The following is a 20,641-nucleotide window of genomic DNA, read 5'->3' as shown; positions in this document are numbered from 1 at the left end:
CCTTTATAATCTAAATTATATTTTTGGACCATAGAGTGTTTGTTACAAAAACTAGATATCGAGCGAACTCCAAAACTATTTTTATTTTGTTCTGTACGATAATTGTTAGGCTCTTTATGAACATTTTCACATAGACAATGCAAGGTTATATATACCCTTCCCCAGATTCTAAAAAATTGTAAAAATATTACAGAATGAAGATTATTTTTACCCTTGTTAAACCCATCATTCCGTTTATCCTCCCTTAGATACTAATTAATTAGCATAAGAGATAAAAATTTGAATTTTTGTGTGATATATGTTTCTCTGTGAAAGCAGTTCCTTGTCTGAATTTAAGCCTTGATATTTAGATTAGTCACGAAACCATGGATAAACCATTCTTTACTTTCCGATATATAATTTATTATTTAGATTGGGTCTCGAACATTTCCAGTTTAAACAGGAAACATCTTGCTAAACTTGATTTGTCTCATTGAAATGTGTTTTTATTGTGAGTAAGTTTTTTCTCGATGTTTATCATTACCAATATTGCTAAATATCATAAAAAAGATTTTTGACTAAATTCTACAACACTGAGGGGGAGATATCCCTATTATAAGACAAAACATAAACGAGCCATGCGGCTACATTTAGAAGTTTATATTGCGTGATTACATTTTCAGATTCATAGATTTTATTGATTTAAGATATGGCATTTTTTTGATTGACATTTAAAAAACGGAGATGTAATAAATGAAAATTTCACAGATCTATTATAAATATATTTTAAACCTGATACTTTGGAAAATTTTCGAAAAAATATTTGAGACATTTAACATTGATGAAATTTATATATTTTAACTTTCTTTTCTGAATAAAATGGAAAAAGAATAACTTTACCTGTCTTAAACGAATAAATATCTATAAATAAAGATAAATATTTTATTCTTAGAAATCAACAAATAGATAGAAAAGGTAAAATATTGTTACAATTACGACTTTGTGATCTCGTAGCTCTCTTAGTTTTGACTTTACACACAAGGATCAGCTAGGATCAAGTATCAGCTAGGATCAAGTATTAGCTAGGATCAAGAATCAGCTAGGATCAAGTATCAGCTAGGATCAAGTATTAGCTAGGATCAAATATCAGCTAGGATCAAGTATCAGCTAGTATCAAGTATCAGCTAGGATCAAGATATCAGCTAGGATCAAGTATCAGCTAGGATCAAATGAAGACTATAAATTAGAATCATTTAATGGTCTGAAATTATAGGTTGAAATTGTTATATCAGACATCTACCATCTACATTTAATGTGACATTTCACAGTTCCAACATTTTGAAATCTTAAGAGAATAAATATTACTGAGGTGCAAATATAAATTTGAAAAAAACGTGAACCCCCCCAACAGGCCCTTCCTTTATGTTTCAATGTTAGTTGTTATAGATAATTTGTTTAAAAATTTTAAACTAAATTAAAATATCATGTTTACATTGCTAATCTATATAATAAAACAATACATTTAGTAATATGTTCCATATGGCCGACAAAACGGCTGGATCGAATGGGCTGAATTTTTTAGGGAACCCAGGGGTATCCAGGGGGTAACATAGACTAAAAAAATATTTTTTTTCAAAAATCGAAATTTTATTCAAAAAATTCCACGGGCAACGCCGGGCACTACAGCTAGTGTGTAATAAATCTCTTGATTTAAAACAAATATCTTTAAGAATTATAAATTTTTAAAAACATTATTATTAACATATTTTATAATCTTTTATAAGCCCTAAACATTGCAAAATCTGAATTCCCAGTTTTATAAATGTTAATGTGAAATTGATTAAATGCACTTTTGTTGCACATTTCATAATTCAACTTATTAATCAATTTCACTTCAACTGTTTGGGTAAAAGCAAGAGAAAGGAAAATTATTAATAAAATACCCAATTTACCCCCTACAAGGGACAAATCACGAAAAATGAAAGTGGTGTCACTGTCATGTATAGGCTGAATTCGAATCAAAGAACCACTATTTCTTTGCAACCTGATGGTGCAAACCTTTGATATTTCAAACTTATATTATTTGATCCAACAGAATTCATAGTTTGAAATATCTAAGGTCTACGACATTTGGTTACAAAGATATTGGGATCAGAAAACTTCTATCTCACTCAGATTTAACAGTGTGGTTCATATCGCAGTAATCTGTGACATTCAATCACAATTTGACCAATTAAACATTTTTGGCTTTTCTCTTTTATACTTTTTTTGTCGGTGGATACGTTTTTAATGTAAAAGTATATAGGACAACTGTGTAATTTAAAGAATGGTTAAATCTAAATTAAGAAAACCGAACATATCTCCCCCCCCCCCCTCTGGTTAGTCCAGGGGGATATTTACCGTCAAGGATAAAATGATTGAAACAATGAAAGTACACTTAATGTCCAAGAGTATGTAAAGGAATTGAGTCTTTGCCACAAACTCTGTTCTTCTAATTCCTATATATATACATATACCTTAGATATTTCAAAGTATGAATTCTAATTTCTGTTAGATAAAACAATATAAGTTTGAAATATATAAGGTTGCACATTCAGGTTTCAAAGATATACAGATTATAAAATTTGAGTTTGTGGCAAAGACTCAATTCCTTTAATTAGTTGCAAAATGCCATTCAAACTGTAATTCAATTCAGATATATTTAGATATATTTCTAATTGTTCCTTTACGTATTAGAATACTTTGCCTTGTTTGATTTTATCAAGGATTATAATGCAAGGAAAGTTATTTCAGAAGTGTACACATCTTTTGTACTGCAGTGTACTGTCTCTGGGCGCTGATGTGAACACAAGACGGTTGTCAAAGCCTGACATGGGAACCATCTTTCACATAAAAAATCAATGAAATTTTTGACCTTGGAAGTAAAGAAGTTACGAGGTTTATGTTTAAACGTCCTCATGAAGTCATGAAACCTCCGTGTGTGTGCAGCAACCGAGGACTGCAGTTTTACTTTAATACTGTAATACTTCAGTTCCGCTTCGCAACTCAAATACAATTTTATCCAGAAAAAAAGTTTTACTCACGCAAAAGTTAAAAAAATTCAAAAAACAATAATTTTATTCAAACATTCAAAGTTACTGAATAAGTTAGATATTTAAACAAACAGCTTAAAAGAAACATTATTAAAAATTGGCACAACATTTGACAGTAATATTTCATGATTTCTATAGGACAAATAACACACCGTTTAGCACTTTAATTTTAAACTTTTTATGGTTTAAGGACACTTCGCGCCATTTTTCGAAAATTAATATTAATAATTTTGTTTGAAAGCAATTTCGTAATTTGAAAACAAAAATATTCTAAACTACCATCATGAACCATCTCTCAAGCCATGGCAGGCCCTACAACAAAGGAATTGAGTCTTTGCAACAAACTTAAATTTTCTAATATATACATCTTTGCAATCTGAGGGTGTAAATCTTTAGGCCAAACCGGTTTATCCATTTTAAAAATAACTAACAAAAAAAGTCCAACAATAACAGACTCGGTATAGTTAGATAAATAATAAACTTGTAAAAATCAGTCATCAGTCGGAACTTAAAACCTTATATCAAAATCTTAAATTAGAAGGTTATAATTAACTAATTAACATGCAACTAACATAAAAAACTAACATCTTTTTATTTCAAAATATAGTTTGCCATTCATTAACTGTAATAAGTCAAAGACGACTTTTCAGTTGTTGCATGTTCATTGGAAGACCGTGTAGATTCTAGTTTTGGTTGAATAGCTATAATAAAATAAAAAATTAAATTTCAATTATTGATTTTTCGAATCTCGATAGAGAGTGATTTAAAGATAGATAGACATGAATAGATTAAAAAATAACACAAATAAAAAATTGTAGCTCACCTGAAAATGGTAAGATCCGGCCCCTACAGATTGTCCCAATAAATACGATAATTAAATAATGAATTCAATCGCAAATACGATAATACGTCAAGACTGGACGGTACGACTGAATGCATATATGTATACAGTTGAACCGGCTCAGATCATGCAACTATCAGAGTAACATGCTCAAAAAGTAACATTTTTTTAAGAAAACGTGTTTAACGGATTTCGAAAAATGTGAGTGGTGCGCGGCATTCTTAGATAGTTGCGCAAGAGACAAGAGAAATAATCAAATTCGAAAAAAATCAATTAAAAAATATTATAAAATATAAAGAAAGATAATCGATGACTATAGGTTGTAATATCTGAATGATTTGTTTGGAATTAAATTGATTTTTTTACGGTCTAAGTCATATGTTGCAATTTTCTGAATTTGTATGGGCGCTAAGTTATTCGGTATGAGACGTCTTTAACAATTTTCTCCTTATAGGCAACAGATAGAAGTAAGATTATTAGCGATCAAAAGCGCTTTTTTATCGCATTAAGCCTATACCTCCTTTCATTTTTCGCGAACACTCCCTTTAATTTAGACAAATTATCATCGTTTCTAAAATATAAAAGCTTGCAATTATAAATACAATCTTGTTTCGAATAATTTTGTTTGCAAAAGAATCGATTAAAGCAAAGAGGACTTTACAAAGAAAAGAATAAAAAGAATAAAAAATATAATCAAACATTAAGGATGTCAAAAAACGGTGCGAATTAAAAAGATGCTTAAAAATGACCATTTTTCATAGAACCTATCTCTTTCACACTCCATAAAGTTTTTTTTTACTTTTTTTTAAACATTACAAATAAATCTATAATTTTTATTTCTAAAAAACAATAAATATGCAACTTTCCTTTTTCTTTTATTTCTATTTTTATATTTTTTAGAATTGGGGGAAATATTCCCACAACCTTTACTTTTAGAGGTTTTTTAATATTTTCTCCAGAAAAACGCTTAATTTTTTATGCTTTTGTTATATAAATTTCATAAATAAACTTTTTTTACTTTGCTTTACTTTTTTATCTATAGTTTATAAGACAAACCGGTCATTACAATCTTAACATACGTATATCTACATAATAGTCGTAGAATATTTTAAACTTCACTTTTAAACTTGATCCATAATTATTAATTATTCATGAATTATATAAAAAATGAAAACGATAATAACACTGTAATGATCGTACCACATGTGTATCACATGTACAAGAAAAATATCGATAAGTGGCATAAACTTATAGAGAATAGAATATTTATTAGAGGGGAATTTACTCGAAAAAAGTGTAAAACGGCCATTTTGTTGTACTGTTTCCATACTGCAGGTGTACTTCACATATTTATGCTATATAACCTTTTTCAAATTTGCAAATATTTTTGCAGATTCTAAAAGTAGAGCACAAGAGCTTTCTAATGATGTATCATTTGTCATATTTGGACATAAAACATGGGATTTAGAGGGGGGGGGGTCAAATTGACCCCCCCCCCAGCGTATCCTGGTTTTCAAGTACCCCAGCGGAGATAGGGTTAATGTATAAATCTACTGCATATAATTTGTGAACATTTACATGATTTGTACACTTAGAACTCCCTTTCAGGCTGAGAGGGACTAAAAAAATTCATCCTGAGAGATAAACTAAATTCCCCTCTAATATATATTCTATTCTCTATGCATAAACTCGATAGGAAATATTTCATTCTAATCGGTTTTTAAGGCAAAATATCCGCAAACATTTGTACAGCAATGGCAAAATAAATTTTTCGGTAATGGGTAAAGGGTTTATATATGTAGATTTTTTTAAAGGCGATTTAAAAAATCAAACCTTAAAATATTGTCCAATTTTTGATCATTACAAACACATCATGTTCTTGCGGAAAAATTAATGTTTAAAAAATATATTCTTAATTGTCATTTTTGTAGAAAACTTATTTAAACTAATAATTAACTTATAATTAATCCAATATATGTCCGACTAGTTTAATAGAGCTGAATTAAATTAAATAATATATAAATTATATATGATGAACTATGATGATAGTACAAAAATCCAGAAAAAGGTAGATATCTGTCACTTTGCTCTCGTACGCCCCTGTACATGCGGTGTACCTGAGTTCTGTAGGGAGAAATTTAAATTTAGTTTTGTTTAGTCTTTCTCCAATTAACTTGTCACTATGAAACTTAAATATGGAAAAATTTAAAGTACTTCATGAACTTAAAATAATAATATGACCTTTAATTTATATTCAATTCATTATTTTTACATTAAATGTTTACAATAGCCTTTAGCCTTGAGAATTCAGAAAGATAAAAATGCTAAACAAAAATGAAATCGTCAGTGGTACATCATTATGATGAAATTTATTAAAACTCCAACCACACCGCTTGTCATTGAAGTACACTTTGACCTCTAGAAGTGTGAGTTCACCATGGACTGTACAATTCTGGGTGATGCTATCTACACTGTGAGGGAGGGGGTGCAGAGGCGCCATGATCCCCGCAAAAATGACCTCCGAGCGTCAGGATTTGCAGAATTATCTCCAGGCCCCGCAAAACTGGTCTCCCAGCCTCAGTGACGTCACCAAGCCTCCCGCCATTCTGTCTCCATGCCCCGCATTTTGGTCTCCACTTGTTGTTTTTATTTTTTGTTTAAATTTATCGGCTTAACCAAACAAATATCAAAATACATCTCTTCATAGTAGACTCCGTCATAGTTTAAAGAACCGTTTAATCAACAATTTTGACATGTTAATTCATTCAATTGTTCTGGAGTTTACATAAAGTTTACATAAAGATGGAATGAGTAAAAGACGACCTTTATAAATAACTTATCCAATATTTTTGAAGTCATCATGATTTGAAGATTTTATTAACTTAGCATTACATTTTATCATAAAAATGCAAATTAATGAGGATCTGTCCTATAATATATGAGTTTTTGCACCCCCCCCCCCACCTCTGTATATCAATTTTTTCAGTCAAATAAATGAATTCTCTCGCTAAAAGAAAAACTATTTAGAATTAAATTTAACTTAATAAAACAACAAGATATGACACAAAGGTGCCCTAACCTGTTAGTAAAGCATGTAATAGATATTTAGATTATTTTAATTCTTTGTTTTAATTTTTAAAAAAATAGTTCTTCAATATTTTCTAAAGCATACGATAAAATCACAAATACAAGGATTTCACAAAAACTACCTTGTTTTGTAAATTGCCGCTGATATTATTTGATTCGTATATGAGACCCTTCTAAAATAATAGAACATTTTCTATCTTTATACAAAACTGAAATAGTTCTTCACAATTTAAGGAATTTGTGAAATTTAGAAAAACAAAATACAAGACTTTAATCTCAATTAAAATTCACTTTTTAATACAAAATGTGAATGTATCATTCTGAACTATTTCATGTTGAGAATTTTTTTAAAAAAGGTTCTTGGTGGAAATAAAAGCCAAATATTTTTTTATTGGAGCCAAAATGCGGGGCGTGGAGACAGAATGGCGGGAGGCTTGGTGACATCACTGAGGCGGGGAGACCAGTTTTGCGGGGCCTGGAGGTAATTCTGCAAATCCTGAGGTTCGGAGGTCATTTTTGCGGGGATCATGGCGCCTCTGTACCCCCTCCCTCACACTATGTTTATATATTTATCTATGCTCATGAATAATAAAAATGTTTTGTGTGAATATTATTCAATAACTAAATTGTTTTGAACCAGCGTATGCGAGTATGAGTAATCAATAATGAGAATATAATACAAAATAAAATTATTATATGTTAAAATATGATCAATTAGATTGAATAATTATTCATGTATACTCTATAATACTCGTTTCTAGTTACATTTTTAGCTTTGAAATATCCTTTTCAAGTCAACATTTTTATTCGAAAATCTTAAAATGATCGATCGTTAGTTTTGTTTTAATTCGTGACTTTAACAATAATCGTAACACTCAAATTTTCGAGAAACAAATTTTCAATTTTGACCAGCCATAAACCTTCCCTCGGTACTATACTAAATAAAAGTTGCTAAAAAATGAATTGAGTCTTCGCAATAAGCACGCATTTTCTAATACCTTTGCAACCTCATGGTGAAAACCTTTGATATTTCAAACTTAGATTATTTGAACTAACAGAATTCATGGTTTGAAATATTAAAGGTCTACGAAATGGGCTGAAAAAATATTGGGATAAGAAGATCAGAGTCTGTGGCATAAGCTCAATTTCCAATCGGTCTGCCTAATTGACGTTTATTGGATATAAACAAACCACCAAACCATCCGACAAGCCAAAGCCCAAAAATGTTAAAAATAAAAAAAATTTAGAATTGTCAACCTAGAGCAATCAACAGCGCAATCACATGTTTTTGAGGAGGAGGGGGGGGGGGAGGGGGCGAAACTGAACATAAAGCTTTGATTTTTGGGCTCTTATAGAAAGCCCCATCCTACAACTCTTCTGTTAAATTCGTAGGGTTTCCAGTCGTATTAACCAGAAACGAAATTACGACTGGAAACCCTACTCTTTTGTAAAGAGTCAAAAAGTTGATTCCAATTTTTTATTCAGATTTAAAACGTTTTCAACATAATTCGTCTCCCGCGTAAATTGGTTTTCAAATTTTCAAGAATAACTGGTAGATTTACTAAACGACTTTCTTACAGATTAGTTTTCAAAATGTCAGACAGCTGTAATCTGGAGAAGGTGAGTATTTACTAACATAATAAATTATCTGCTTTGCGTTCAATTTTCTCTTTTAGTTTTCTTTCCTTCATTTCTTCGAAGCAAGGAAAAACAATGAAGAACAACTTTTTTGTGAATGATCAAATGTCATCTCTGATAGAGCTTCTAAATGAGAAATTGTGTATCCAAAACAGAAATTTACTGCCATCTTTGCAAGGTACTAATGCAAGGAAAGTTAATTTTGGTTGTTTGTGTTGGGTACCTATTAAAACCAGTTCTCTCTGGGCGGAATTTGTAAACAAGAATAGATGCATCAGTGTTCGTTCTAGTATCCGAGGAGGTTAAAAGCATTGAATTTTGATAATTTTGATAATTCACATAATAGTTTCCTATGACCAGAATATTTCATCAATTATTTTTGTGAAAATGTATTCCATGACAGGCTGTGATATCCGCCTTGTGTTTACTTTTCCGACCCAAGACAGTAAACTGCAGTAAAAAACATGCGTACACCTTTGAAATAACTTTCCTTGCATTAGTACCTTGCATCTTTGTATCTTTGTAATTTGAATTTGAATATCTTCATGTTGTACTTGTTTGACAACATCTATTCATATATTAGTAAAAGTCAATAATATATGATAAACATTTTATTTTTATTGTTAGGTATTTATTATTAGGCATTCATTGTTAGGTATTCATTGTTAGGTATTCATTGTTAGGTATTCATTGTTAGGTATTCATTGTTAGGTATTCATTTTTAGGTATTCATTGTTAGGTATTCATTGTTAGGTATTCATTGTTAGGTATTCATTATTTCCTTGTTTTCTTTTTTGTCAAACCGTTTATTATGTCATTAGAGCACTTTATCCATGGCGGTAATCTATAATCAACCTCCAGGCTTCAGGGCGCTATATTTAAAGGGACTGTCACGTGATACAGACGGAAATCACGTGACCAGAATACTGCACTGCCATTGGCTGAAGTTCTGGTGACGCAATACGGACGGAAAGAAAAAAATTATAATAGGAGCGAACCTGAGATTCTCAGGCTCCTGTGGGATATCGTCGTTTTCAGATTAGTTGCGTATTTGTTGAAAATGATCTACTTGATAATGAAACTTTTATACAAAATTGCATATAAAGGAATTTGACACAGTTTTATGTCAATTTCTCGAGACAGGAACATCAGATAGATGTCTTATATGTATCGTTCAACGTCTGAGATTCTCAGGTTTCATTCTAACCCCCTTACATTTTTCCTTAACAGTCCCTTTAAAGAATTTTAGGTCGTCATTCAAGTCTCATTCTTAGAGGGTATCTCTGTAAGTTAGATGATCTCACAATGAAAGAAACAAATGTCCAGCTGCAGGATACAAAAACTCAAGAAAAAGACGAAATAAATTCCGTTTAGTATTCTCTGAAGTCTTATCCTTTGCGGGTTATCCTGTTTCTAAGTCTAACACTGAAGTTAAAACCAGCTGCACTGACACAAGCTTGGTTGAAAGCAAATTTGGAATACAATGTTTTCTTTTAGTATATATATATGTTTGTGCATTATCTTGCGATAGGCCACTCTAATTTAAATTAATCTATTTTAGATAAATCTCGAGGTTTCTGAGATGTATTCATTGAACCCCATTTATCCAGCTCCAGTACTGTACAGTAATCCAGTTTAAACCCATCATAGGGTGTACCAGTCACAGGTACTGCAGGTTTGTACAGTACATGTACGTTGTACAGTCTAGAGCCATCATATTGTCTAGTAGTCATAGGTACTGCAGGGTTGTACAGTACATGTACAGTCTAGACCCAACATAGTGTGTACTAGTCACAGATACAGCAGGGTTGTACAGTACTGTACAGTCTAGACCCGTCATAATGTGTACCAGTCACAAGTACTGCAGGTTGTACAGTACTGTACAGTCTTGGCCCATCATAGCGTGTACCAGTCATAGGTACTGCAGGATTGTACAGTAATCCAGTTTTAACACATCATATTGTGTTCCAGTCACAGTACAGCAGGGTAGTACAGTGCTGTGCAGTTTAGACCAGTCATAGTGTATACCAGTCACAGGCACTGCAGGACTGTACAGTCTAGACCCATCTTTTTGTGTAACAGTCACAGGTACAGCAGGGTTGTACAGTACTGTACAGTCTAGACCAATCATAATGTTTACTAGTCACAGGTACTGCAGGATTGTACATTCTACAGTGTACATAAATGAAAAGAATGTTTAATAGATTGTTAGCATTCTAGAAAAACAATAAACACAATACTCAAATGTTTAGATTTACCATGAAAGCAAATAATGTCACTTTCTACTGAAATGTTTTCCTGAGGACAAAAATTATGAACACTTTTTGTTATAATAGATATCATAAAAGTTTTTGTACATTTCATAAATGTTTTCCAAATACTTAAAGGAATTCAGTCTTTGCCACAGACTCCGATGGTTCCCTTTGATATTTCAAACTTAGTTCATTTGATCTAACAAAGTCTTCATAGTTTGAAATACCTAAGATCTACGACATTGGGTTTCAAATATACAGGGATTAGAAAGTTAGAGTTTGTGGCAAAGACTCAATTCCTTTCAATATTTGAAAAACATTTATGAAATGAAATACAAGATTAGGTTAAATAGACCTAACCAAAAGTTAAGGTGTTTTGTGTACTTTTAAACAGGTAAACAATCATTTTAAAGGGAGTGTTAATTTTTCGCAAACACTCCCTTTAATAATAATCAAATTAAAATATTATTTCGATATTTTAGGATGGGAACAAGGATGTCTGTGTTTGTGGATAATCAGGTTAAGTATAAAAATATTAATAAATTGAAAAATATGAAAAATATTATAAATGTTGAAAAAATTGAAAATATTGAAAATATTGAAAATGTTGAAAATATTGAAAATGTTGAAAAAATGAAAAAAGTTTGAAATATCAGAAATGTGGAAAAAATTAAAAATGTCGGAAATATTAGAAATAACAAAAATGTTAAAAAAATTAAAGATTGTAGAAACTCTTAAAAAATATCTAAAAATGTGAAAAATATTATAAAAATATTGAAAATACAGGAAATTTAAAAATTGTAGAAAATAGACTTTCATTTTTTTGGACAATCTTCGGTCGTCTTTGTGGGTTTCCAACAGAGAATGAGACTTCAGAGACGACTGTACGTAATTTGTTTAATCTTTCTCTTGCGTTTCCGGTTCACTGCAGGTTCTCTGCACTAAATCCTTTAATAAATCAGTAAAATATACTATTTAAGTCAGAAGATCAAATTTAACCTTAGTATCGTCAAATTTTAGGAGTTTTGGGTCGTCTTTACAGTCTCATTCTTTGTGGGTAACCCTGTATCCCTGTATCTAAAAACATGAATAGGTTACAAACGCTAAAAGTACTGGAGTGTTGGTTCTATCTAACAAAGGACTCTCAGAAATCCCATCTCAGGTAAAACCTAGAGTTTACGTTAACTTAGAATTAAATAAACATTCAACTCAATTCCAGACTTGTCAGTTGTAAAGTTCATTTATCTCTTTAATTAGGTGTTTAGTTAATTAGATTGATCTAGCAAGGGATCATCATCGTTTTTAAAACTTTTCCGTTTCGTTTCAGATTTTTCAATCAGTCCATCCTCGAAGTAAATGATCTCCCGTTCCATTGTTTAAAAGATGCCAATTTGTATGGTCATGGGTCTTCTCTAGCTGCAGAACATCTATCTTTATATATACTTTGCTTTTCTGGGTGTTTGTTTGTTTGTTCATTAGTTTTTATGCAATAAACGTAAAAACGACTGAACAGACCAGGCCCAAATTTTTGTGGGACCTCACGTGACCCCAGGGAAGGTTATGGATGATCGACAAATTTTAAAAATCCTCGAAATTTATTTCATAAAACCCGCGAAATTTTTTGTTGTTTTTGTTTTAGAATGTACATTATAAAGAGAACATGTTCACAATTTAAATAGAAGATGGTCAGCGAAGCGCCCTAAAGGCCTAGCTGAATATAAAAAGCCTAAACGAACCAAAAATAAAACCCCCCCCTCCCCCTCCCACTTCTTATTTGAATATATACCATTGTATCAAAGTTCAAGAGGAAATTTCATATAAGATAATTTAAGGTTGTCTTGACTGAAGACTTAAATGAATGAATAAAATTAAAATGTCACTCGCTTATGTGACATTAATTCAGAATTAATTATTTATAACAATGATATTTTGAATTTTACCGAAACACATAGTTATGCTTACAATCTTTAACTTCCTTCAAAAATAACGAACTCTCCCTTTTATTGAATTTATTTCATAGGACTCGTAAAAAATGGCGAACTCTCCATTTTTTGAATTTTTGTTAAGGCCTGGGTTTTGATGAATATTCTCCGAATTCTAGATCTATCCGCCAACCGTCTTCACAGTCTTCCAGATAAAATTGCTTTCTTCAGGTTACTTAATTGCTGATATAATACAATTTCAGTACCTGATAATTAATTGGTGAATACACAAAACATTACAGTTGGAGAATAGTTTTAAAGTCTTTTTCCATGATTTGCTAATTGTTGTTTGATACCATAGATTAATTAAAATAGCAAATAGGACATTAGACGTCTTCAAGATTTAAGTGTTTTTCGTTTTACAATAACCCTGATGCTGAAGCCCAAGGGAGTTACGCGTAGTGGGCGTTGAACATGCTGTATTATACAGAGAGAGAACCTGTTCTACGCTGACTACGCGTAACTCCTTTAGGCTTCTGCCTCAGGGTTATTGTGAACGAAAAATACTTAAATCTTTGAAAGACGACTTTTAGTGTCCTATCTGTTATTTAAATTAATCTATGTATACCAAAGAGAATAATAAAAACATCACCTACAATCATCATAGAGTAAAATTTATTTTAAAGTAAAATATATTTGAGTAAAAGATTTTTTTAGCAAAATAAACTGCATGCAAAAAGTCTTTAATATCTAATACAGTATAAAAAGACCTTTAAAACTATTCACCAACTGTCATGTTTCGTTAGATACCCTGCATTATACACCGACTGCACTCTATGTAGCATTTCAGTACCATTTGAATTATACAGGGTGTCCCTCGAAACATTACAGTTTTTGAATGTCTTCTTCCATATACTGTATTAGATGTAAAGACTTTTTTGAGTTTTTAAGTTTAAACAAATTTTACACAAATGTATTTTACTTTGAAATCATTTTTACTGTAACATGACTTTCATGAAATAACTTTTTTTATTCTCTTTGGTATCAAACTACTTAACAAATTATGGAAGAAGACATTTTAAACTATTATCATGTTTTGTGGGACACCCAGTATTTCAGCCTCTATTTTTATCATCATTTCAGTAAAAGATTTTGTATTGATTTATATGCTGACCACAATACATAATAATCTACAATCGACTTTTGATTTTCAAGCTTATTGTGGTAAAACTGTTTGCTTTTTAAGAACATCAAACACTAATAAGATTGATTAAATGTCGGCCTTCTTTGCCACAGTTTATTGGTTCAGGCCGCGGTTACATGACAATAATTTTCCAAGATATTATACAGTTTTTAAAAAGTTTTAAATACTCGTGAAGGAATGTTTTTAAAAAGTTTGGGGCAAGACAATTGTGGATCATTGATGTCACAGTTAAGTTACCTATGAAACACCGATATACGCCATAAAATGCAACTTATCTTAACTGGAATTTTTTGTGACAAAAAATCTTTAAGTGTCGCAGGGTGAGAATTTCAACAGTATACTGGCTAATTTAAAAAAAGCTGTAGATAGTTCGAACAGACAGGAAATCCTAAATGTCAAGGTTTGGCATTAAACTTAAAGAAAGCAAATTCCAACATTTGAAATTAATGTAATAAATAAAAGTACAAACTTCACGTAATTTTTGATGTATTCCAAGATATCGTTTTACAATCTTTAGTATTGATGTGTACGCCGGAAAAATGCCTACTAAATATATCATCTAAATATGTGCCAAAATCGAATTTTATAACAACCCCTGCAGATTCTGCAGTGTGTGTACTGTATGAACCCCACTTCCTTTTGGAATCGAGGTTTCGTGAGATGAGTTGGCTGAGTGTCTATCATTGTCTATGCGTAAAACCCACCACAGTGTGAGCTCAATACAGATGACGTTACATACATGTGTTCCTCTCAAATATCGAATATTTTACAGGGTGTCCAACATCAAATTAGACCGTGTCAATGGATCTAAATTACGATTTGGGGGACAAATCAGAAAATTTAAGAAGAATGAATCATTTTACAAAATTTAATAAGGCTAATAGAAAATTTTGTTGGCGGAAAATGCTAGATATTTCGCGTATTATGTGCGTATTTTGGAATTAAAAATTGTTGATAATCTAATATGATATGGGACGCTCTGTACGTTCAAAGTATAGTCTTCACAGAGGAGTTGAGTTTTTGCCACAAACTCTGGTTTTATAATCCCTATATCTTTGCAACCCAATGTCGTAGACCATAGATATTTCAAATTATGAAATCTGTTAGATCGAATGGTATAAGTTTGAAATATCAAAGGTTTACACCATTATGTTGCGAAGCTATAGATCATAGAAAATTCGAGTTTGTGGCAAAAACACAATTTCATTGAAATAAATATTTTTTTTTTGCGACTTCGAGAAAGTAAATATCAATATATCTTAAAACAGCTTTTAAAGTGTTAAACAATAAAAAGTATTTCTGTATATTACAAAGGATAAATCAGTTTAAAGGGTATGGTAATGTGGCGGAAAGGGCTTCACTCTACAAATGGAAAGTTAGTTGAAATTACGCCTATACTATGTTCTGATTCTGTTCTCTGTTTCAGAAATTTGAAATCTCTGTTTTTAAACCAAAACCGTTTACAGACTATACCGGAGGCGATAGGTACAGTATTACACTGTAAAGTATAACAGTGCAATTTATATGGAAAGCAATTAAGCCTTTGCCATAAACTCTGACAGTGTAAACTTTTGACTTTGCAAACTATTTAATTTAAAAGAATTCTTAATTTGAAATATCTAAAGTTTAGAACCTTGGAATGCAAAGATATAGGGATTTGAAAATCAGAGTTCGTGGAAAAAATTAATTCATTTATTAACATTTCATGAATTTTGTAACTCAGTTAACGGAAATTCTGTACTCGGTAATTTTAAATATTTTTTTCAAGACATTTTATTTAATCCCTATCATTACACAAGGTGTCCCAATAAACATGGGAATTCAGTGACGAATTTGATAACGTCTTTTTAAATAATTCTTTGATTTAGTATAGTGGTACCCACTGAGAAAGCCTTAATCCGTAAGATTTTCGTCTGCTATGATTACAATTTGTTTGTTTATGTTTTGACTGCATACGGTTGTATACAAACAGTATACAAACAGAGTAAACTTGTCCGTCATTACTTTTCATCTTGCAACGGCATTATAGACACATCTTTTCAGTCTTTTACCCTTTTCATAAAATAAACTCTAGCAAAAATAATAATACTATGGCTTTTGAAATTAGGTATTACAATGCTAATTCATAGCAAAGGCGATATCGTATTCGTCACTGAATTCCCATGTTTATTGTGAAAGGCCAAATGTATAGACTTTAAGACGGAAACAATATTCTCTTATTTCCGGTTCAGTAAATGCTTATTGACTATTTTTTATATACGATGTATTTTAAACGACGATTTTTTGTCTGCTAGGTGTCTCTGCTTTTGATATTTCACGGATTTTGCTGGGGATAGTGCACCTAGCAACCAAAAAATCATTGTTTAAAGTAAAATATATTATAAGAAAAAAAAATATTAACAATAAACGAATTCATCGAATTGAATTCGAAATTTATAGGTTGTAATATCTAAATGATTAATTTTAAATTTAATTAAATTATGTTGGATCTGAGTTGAATAATGCAACTCCGTGAATTTGTATGGGTCCTACGTTTCAACCCTTTTATACTCTGCCCGGTTTACGTGAAAAACTTTGGATATTTTCATCAAAAGACGATAAAAATTCTACATTTTCGGGAAATTCAAATTTTACTTAACAACGGGGGTTCAACTTTGCCTAAAAACATCCCTTGCTATAACAGGCAAAATTGGTCTTGGGAATGTCTTCAAAATTTTGTGAAAAGTAAAGGGAATAGTTATAATATCTTGAAGTAAGATAAACTTTGTCTTTTCTTCTGGAATTTTGAACAAATTTCCCTCAACAATAAATTATTAATCATGATTATTTATATAATACAAGGATTATTAAGGAGAACTTGGCAAACTGGAGCTGTTATCAGTTTCATATAATTTCCTTACTAGTTTACCATACGGTATCAGGGACTTAACAAACCTAAGGTATAGCAGATTTAAACACATCTTTAATTTTTTTTGATACTTATAGTAAATAAGAACTTAAAAAAAAGAATAAGATCAGGTTGCATCAATATAGATTGATTCCAATCTTGTAAATGACGTTCCTGCAATACGAAAGAGCTAACGACGATCTACAGTGTAAGATTGGAAGACGACTTTTAAAATAAAAGTGTCTAGTCAAATTACTTGCTTTGTAACAACATCAAATACACTAAAGTATTGCAATAATGTCGTCTTCCTATTCCACTGTTTTCTGCAGTCATCTCGTAGTTTGTCAGATTTCTTGTAGCTTACAATTTCAAAGTTAAAACTAAATCGATTAATTGTAATAAAACTGAATCTTTCATTTCTATTTCTAAAAAGTCTAATTGAATTCAATGAACTCTTGTAATAATAAATAATTTAAAATAATCATATTTAAGGGAATTAAAACTGAGTTCCAACAAGTTAACATGCTTTCCTATAGAAGTAGTTCATCTACCATACCTTAATGTACTAGACCTTTCCTTGAACCAGGTAGGATATATAGTAGTTCATCTACCATACCTTAATATACTAGACCTTTCCTTGAACCAGGTAGGATATTAGTAGTTCATCTACCATACCTTAATGTACTAGACCTTTCCTTGGACCAGGTAGGATATTAGTAGTTCATCTACCATTTCTTAATGTGCTAGACCTATCCTTGAACCAAGTAGGATATATAGTAGTTCATCTACCATACCTTAATATACTAGACCTTTCCTTGAACCAGGTAGGATATTAGTAGTTCATCTATCATACCTTAATATACTGGACCTTTCCTTGAACCAGGTAGGATATTAGTAGTTCATCTACCATATACCTTAATATACTGGTCCTTTCCTTGAACCAGGTAGGATATTAGTAGTTCATCTACCACAACTTAATATACTGGTCCTTTCCTTGAACCTGTGGCCGAATTTAAAGAATTTGAGCTGCGGTTTAAATTTAAGCCGCGGCTTAAATATGGTTGGTTCCACTTAAAATTGTATCAAATCTTTCAAGATTTAAGCCGGCGCTAAATTTAAACCGGGTTTTGGCAGATTTAAACCGCGGCTCAAATTCTTTAAATTCCATCTCAGGTAGGATATTTGTACCCTGTGAACCTATACTTTAATGTTTGTAATTGTAGCGCTGTTTGTTCTGTTTTTGTTCGTCTGGAGATGAAAATCAGCCTAGACATAGTTATCCACTTGCCATAAAATGGTCTGACTTAAATCGTATCAGAAACTCTTGAAATATTATTCTGATTGTTTCTGATTGTTAGCCTGAACTAGCTGGGTAAATAGATTTAAGACGAGTTGGATCTACAGAATTAAACAAAAGTTGACTTTTTACAAAAAATAAATCTTTTATTTTAAAGTTATAAATTATAGCTTTGCTTATGATTAGTTTTCTTTTTTATGGCTTAGTTAATACCAAGATTCTTATTTTTGATTTAGTATTTCTATTATTATCATTTTTTTGGTTTAATTTTGTAAATAATACTTTAAACAATTTTGGATAACAATTGATGAAAAACTTGAACCTGGGAGTTTTTTCTGTTATGTATCTAGTGCGTTTAAGACGAAAATACCTAATTGTTGAGAATATATGTTCTTCCAACCTTAATTAGAAAATGAATTTTTAATACTATAGTCTGTTTTCTTTCTACTCTGATAATGTTTGTATTTGTATTTGTATTTGTATTTGTATTTGTATTTGTATTTGTATTTGTATTTGTATTTGTATTCGTATTTGTTTTTGTTTTGTATTTGTATTTGTATTTGTATTTGTTTTGTATTTTTATTTGTATTTGTATTTGTATTTGTATTTGTATTTGTATTTGTGTTTGTATTTGTATTTGTATTTGTATTTGTATTTGTATTTGTATTCGTATTTGTATTTGTATTTGTATTTGTATTCGTATTTGTATTTGTATTTGTATTTGTATTTGTATTTGTATTTGTATTTGTATTTGTATTTGTATTTGTATTTGTATTTGTATTTGTATTTGTAATTGTATTTGTATTTGTATTCATATTTGTATTTGTATTTGTATTTGTATTCGTATTTGTATTTGTATTTGTATTGTATGAAATCTCATTTCATCTCGAAACTTTTAACAAGAAAAAAAGTGGAATTGTTGTCATCTTTTTTTGAAAATTTTGCTTAGAATTTGTAATATTTCCAAATATGTGCTCTAACAACTTTTACAACTATGTAAATGAAAGAAAAGCAAAGACGACTGTAACTCCACAGTTTTCTGACTACCACTGTATTCTAGATAGTTGAGTTGCCTGATGACGGATTGGAAGAACTACAGGTGTAAATTTAAATTAAATCAAAAGACAGAAATATTGAATAAATAGTCAAACATGAAAAAATAAACTTAATATTTTGAGCTATCATTGGTATTATAATCTTTGGTTCACCTTTTACCATGTTGACCTCCAGGTAATTGAACTTTTACCATGTTGACCTCCAGGTGATTGACCTTTTCCATGTTGACCTCCAGGTGGTTGAACTTTAACCATGTTGACCTCCAGGTGATTGTCCTTTAACCATGTTGACCTCCAGGTGGTTGAACTTTAACCATGTTGACCTCCAGGTGATTGTCATTTAACCATGTTGACCTACAGGTGGTTGAACTTAAACCATGTTGACCTCCAGGTGGTTGTCCTTAAACCATATCGACCTCCAGGTGGTTGAACTTTAACAATATTGACCTCAAGGTGGTTGACCTTTAACCATGTTGACCTCCAGGTGTGATCTTTAACCATGTTTACATCCAGGTGGTTGACCTGAACTTGAACGAGAACGAGCTGGGGTACCTGGGTGAAAACATCGCTAGGGCTCCTCGTCTGCTGGTAAGTAGAACAGAAGTAATCTAAGTAGGGTGTTCAATCAAAATTCCGTCTCGTGAAAATGCGCGGAGTTTACAGGTTTAGCAATTGCGCGCGATTAATTTAAACTTAATATCCACTCACTGGGAGCTTAACTACTTTTCCTTCAAAAATGGTTAATTCTCCAAACGTTTCATGAATAAGAGTCTAATCAATTTTCCATCGAGAAGAGAATGAGTTAAAACTCTTTTAGACCGTTTAATACTTTTTTAGTTTTTAGACCGTTTAATACTTTTATAGCTTTTAGACCGTTTAATACTTTTATAGCTTTTAGACCGTTTAATACTTTTATAGCTTTTTGACCGTTTAATACTTTTATAGGTTTGAAATACTATGATTGTACATTTATATCAATAACTTATAACGTTAACAGCAATATTTAACAGATAGGACAATAATGGCCATTGCTTGATTTGAAAAGACGTGAACTAGGATGAAAACGGGAATTATCTAATATTTTTAAAAAAATACAAAAATTAGATTAACTGTAAGTGTAATTTTAATTATGACCCTCAATGTAAGGATGGCAATGTCCGATTTACAACGGTACCCTTTAAAGCTTTATCTGGTCAAGTAGGAATAAGATATCCGTGTTTTGTTTCCTAAAAGTGTTTATTTTAATTTGCAGTTTCTCTGCAAAGGTAATTTGCGAATTTCTTGCTTATTAGAAACAGAGGAAACATTATCAGAACTAAACTCTTTTCTAGTAAAAATAACAACGTTGTCTTCCACATTTTTATTCAGTTAAGGTATCAATGGTACC

General features: G+C 31.1%; 1 protein-coding gene across 2 annotated transcripts; it reads left to right on the top strand.

Moving 5' to 3' along the window:
* Positions 1-8,559: 8,559 nt before the first annotated feature.
* On the top strand, positions 8,560-19,881 carry LOC111699883 (leucine-rich repeat-containing protein 57). Of its 2 annotated transcripts, none has more exons than XM_023470641.1 (10): positions 8,560-8,619; positions 10,199-10,303; positions 11,372-11,408; positions 11,983-12,051; positions 12,957-13,042; positions 15,442-15,500; positions 16,867-16,954; positions 17,395-17,488; positions 19,260-19,298; positions 19,768-19,881. In XM_023470641.1, the coding sequence occupies exons 3-10, from the start codon at positions 11,373-11,375 to the stop codon at positions 19,864-19,866; spliced, it is 570 nt and encodes a 189-aa protein (XP_023326409.1). In that variant the 5' UTR covers positions 8,560-8,619; positions 10,199-10,303; position 11,372; the 3' UTR covers positions 19,867-19,881. The 2 variants fall into 2 exon arrangements, with proteins under 2 accessions (XP_023326409.1, XP_023326410.1); XM_023470642.1 differs by having other exon boundaries at positions 10,199-10,312.
* Positions 19,882-20,641: the final 760 nt, after the last annotated feature.

Source organism: Eurytemora carolleeae, unplaced genomic scaffold, assembly GCF_000591075.1.
Source record: "Eurytemora carolleeae unplaced genomic scaffold, Eaff_2.0 scaffold330, whole genome shotgun sequence".
In the NCBI taxonomy this organism is placed as follows: domain Eukaryota; kingdom Metazoa; phylum Arthropoda; class Copepoda; order Calanoida; family Temoridae; genus Eurytemora; species Eurytemora carolleeae.
The sequence above is the reverse complement of the archived record's forward strand: the minus strand, read 5'-3'. Positions and strand labels throughout refer to the sequence as shown.

Excerpts from the sequence above, each read along its gene's own strand:
- LOC111699883 (XM_023470641.1), top strand. The coding sequence starts at position 11,373 with ATGGGAACAAGGATGTCTGTGTTTGTGGATAATCAG. Across the intron at positions 12,052-12,956 it reads TCTCAGAAATCCCATCTCAG|GCCTGGGTTTTGATGAATAT; the intron begins GTAAAACCTAGA and ends ATTTTTGTTAAG. Across the intron at positions 15,501-16,866 it reads GACTATACCGGAGGCGATAG|GAGAACTTGGCAAACTGGAG; the intron begins GTACAGTATTAC and ends AGGATTATTAAG.